This window comes from Eimeria mitis, genomic scaffold (genome assembly GCF_000499745.2).
Source record: "Eimeria mitis Houghton genomic scaffold, Emh_scaff4754, whole genome shotgun sequence".
NCBI classification, from domain to species: domain Eukaryota; phylum Apicomplexa; class Conoidasida; order Eucoccidiorida; family Eimeriidae; genus Eimeria; species Eimeria mitis.
The window spans coordinates 1-614 of NW_013573055.1; the positions used below are offsets into that span (position 1 = coordinate 1).

Below are 614 nucleotides of genomic sequence, written 5' to 3' on the forward strand. Positions count from 1 at the left end.
AGCAGGACCCCTCTGTCCCTCCGTTGCTGAAGACAGGTGCGGGGCTTAGCTGCTGCTGCACTTGCATTTCTTGCTGCTGCATTTGCATGCGCTGCTGCTGCATTTGTCGGTGCATATACATTCGCTGCTGCTGCATTTGCTGCTGTACTTACGTTTGCTGCTGCTGCTGCGTTTGCTGCTGCTGCTGCGTTTGCTGCTGCTGCAGTGGTGCGCTTCATGGGCCTCGATCGCCTGGCCTATGTGCAGCAGCTGATGCCGGCGCGGCAGCATAAGAGAGACACTTTCTCCCGCCGACGTCTTCGTCTCTTGACTCGCGTTGAGACCCCGTCTCCACCCGCAGCAGCAGCAGCAGCAGCAGCAGCAACAGCAGCAACAGCAGCAGAAGCAACAACTACAACAGCAGCACAGGGTACTGCTGTTGATGATGCCCCTCCTCATGCGGGGGCCCCTGGGCCTGCTTTGAACGCAGCAGCGCTGGAACCGCGCAACGCCGCAGCGGCGGGTGCACTCGTTGCTGCAGCAGCAGCAGCAAACAGCAGCAGCAGCAGCAGCAGCAGCAGCAGCAGCAGTGGGCTTCCTGAGTCTGCTCAGACAAGCCTCGTGGCTCTTCCCCT

General features: G+C 60.6%; 1 protein-coding gene across 1 annotated transcript in view; it reads left to right on the forward strand.

Moving 5' to 3' along the window:
• Window positions 1-216: 216 nt before the first annotated feature.
• Window positions 217-614, forward strand: part of EMH_0077400 (uncharacterized protein) — a gene marked incomplete at both ends in the record, with an annotated part of 4,717 nt that continues 4,319 nt past the window's right edge. Inside the window, one exon of the mRNA XM_013499853.1 lies at window positions 217-502. Coding sequence (XP_013355307.1) covers window positions 217-502 — 286 coding nt within the window. The remainder of the gene's footprint in view (window positions 503-614) is intronic.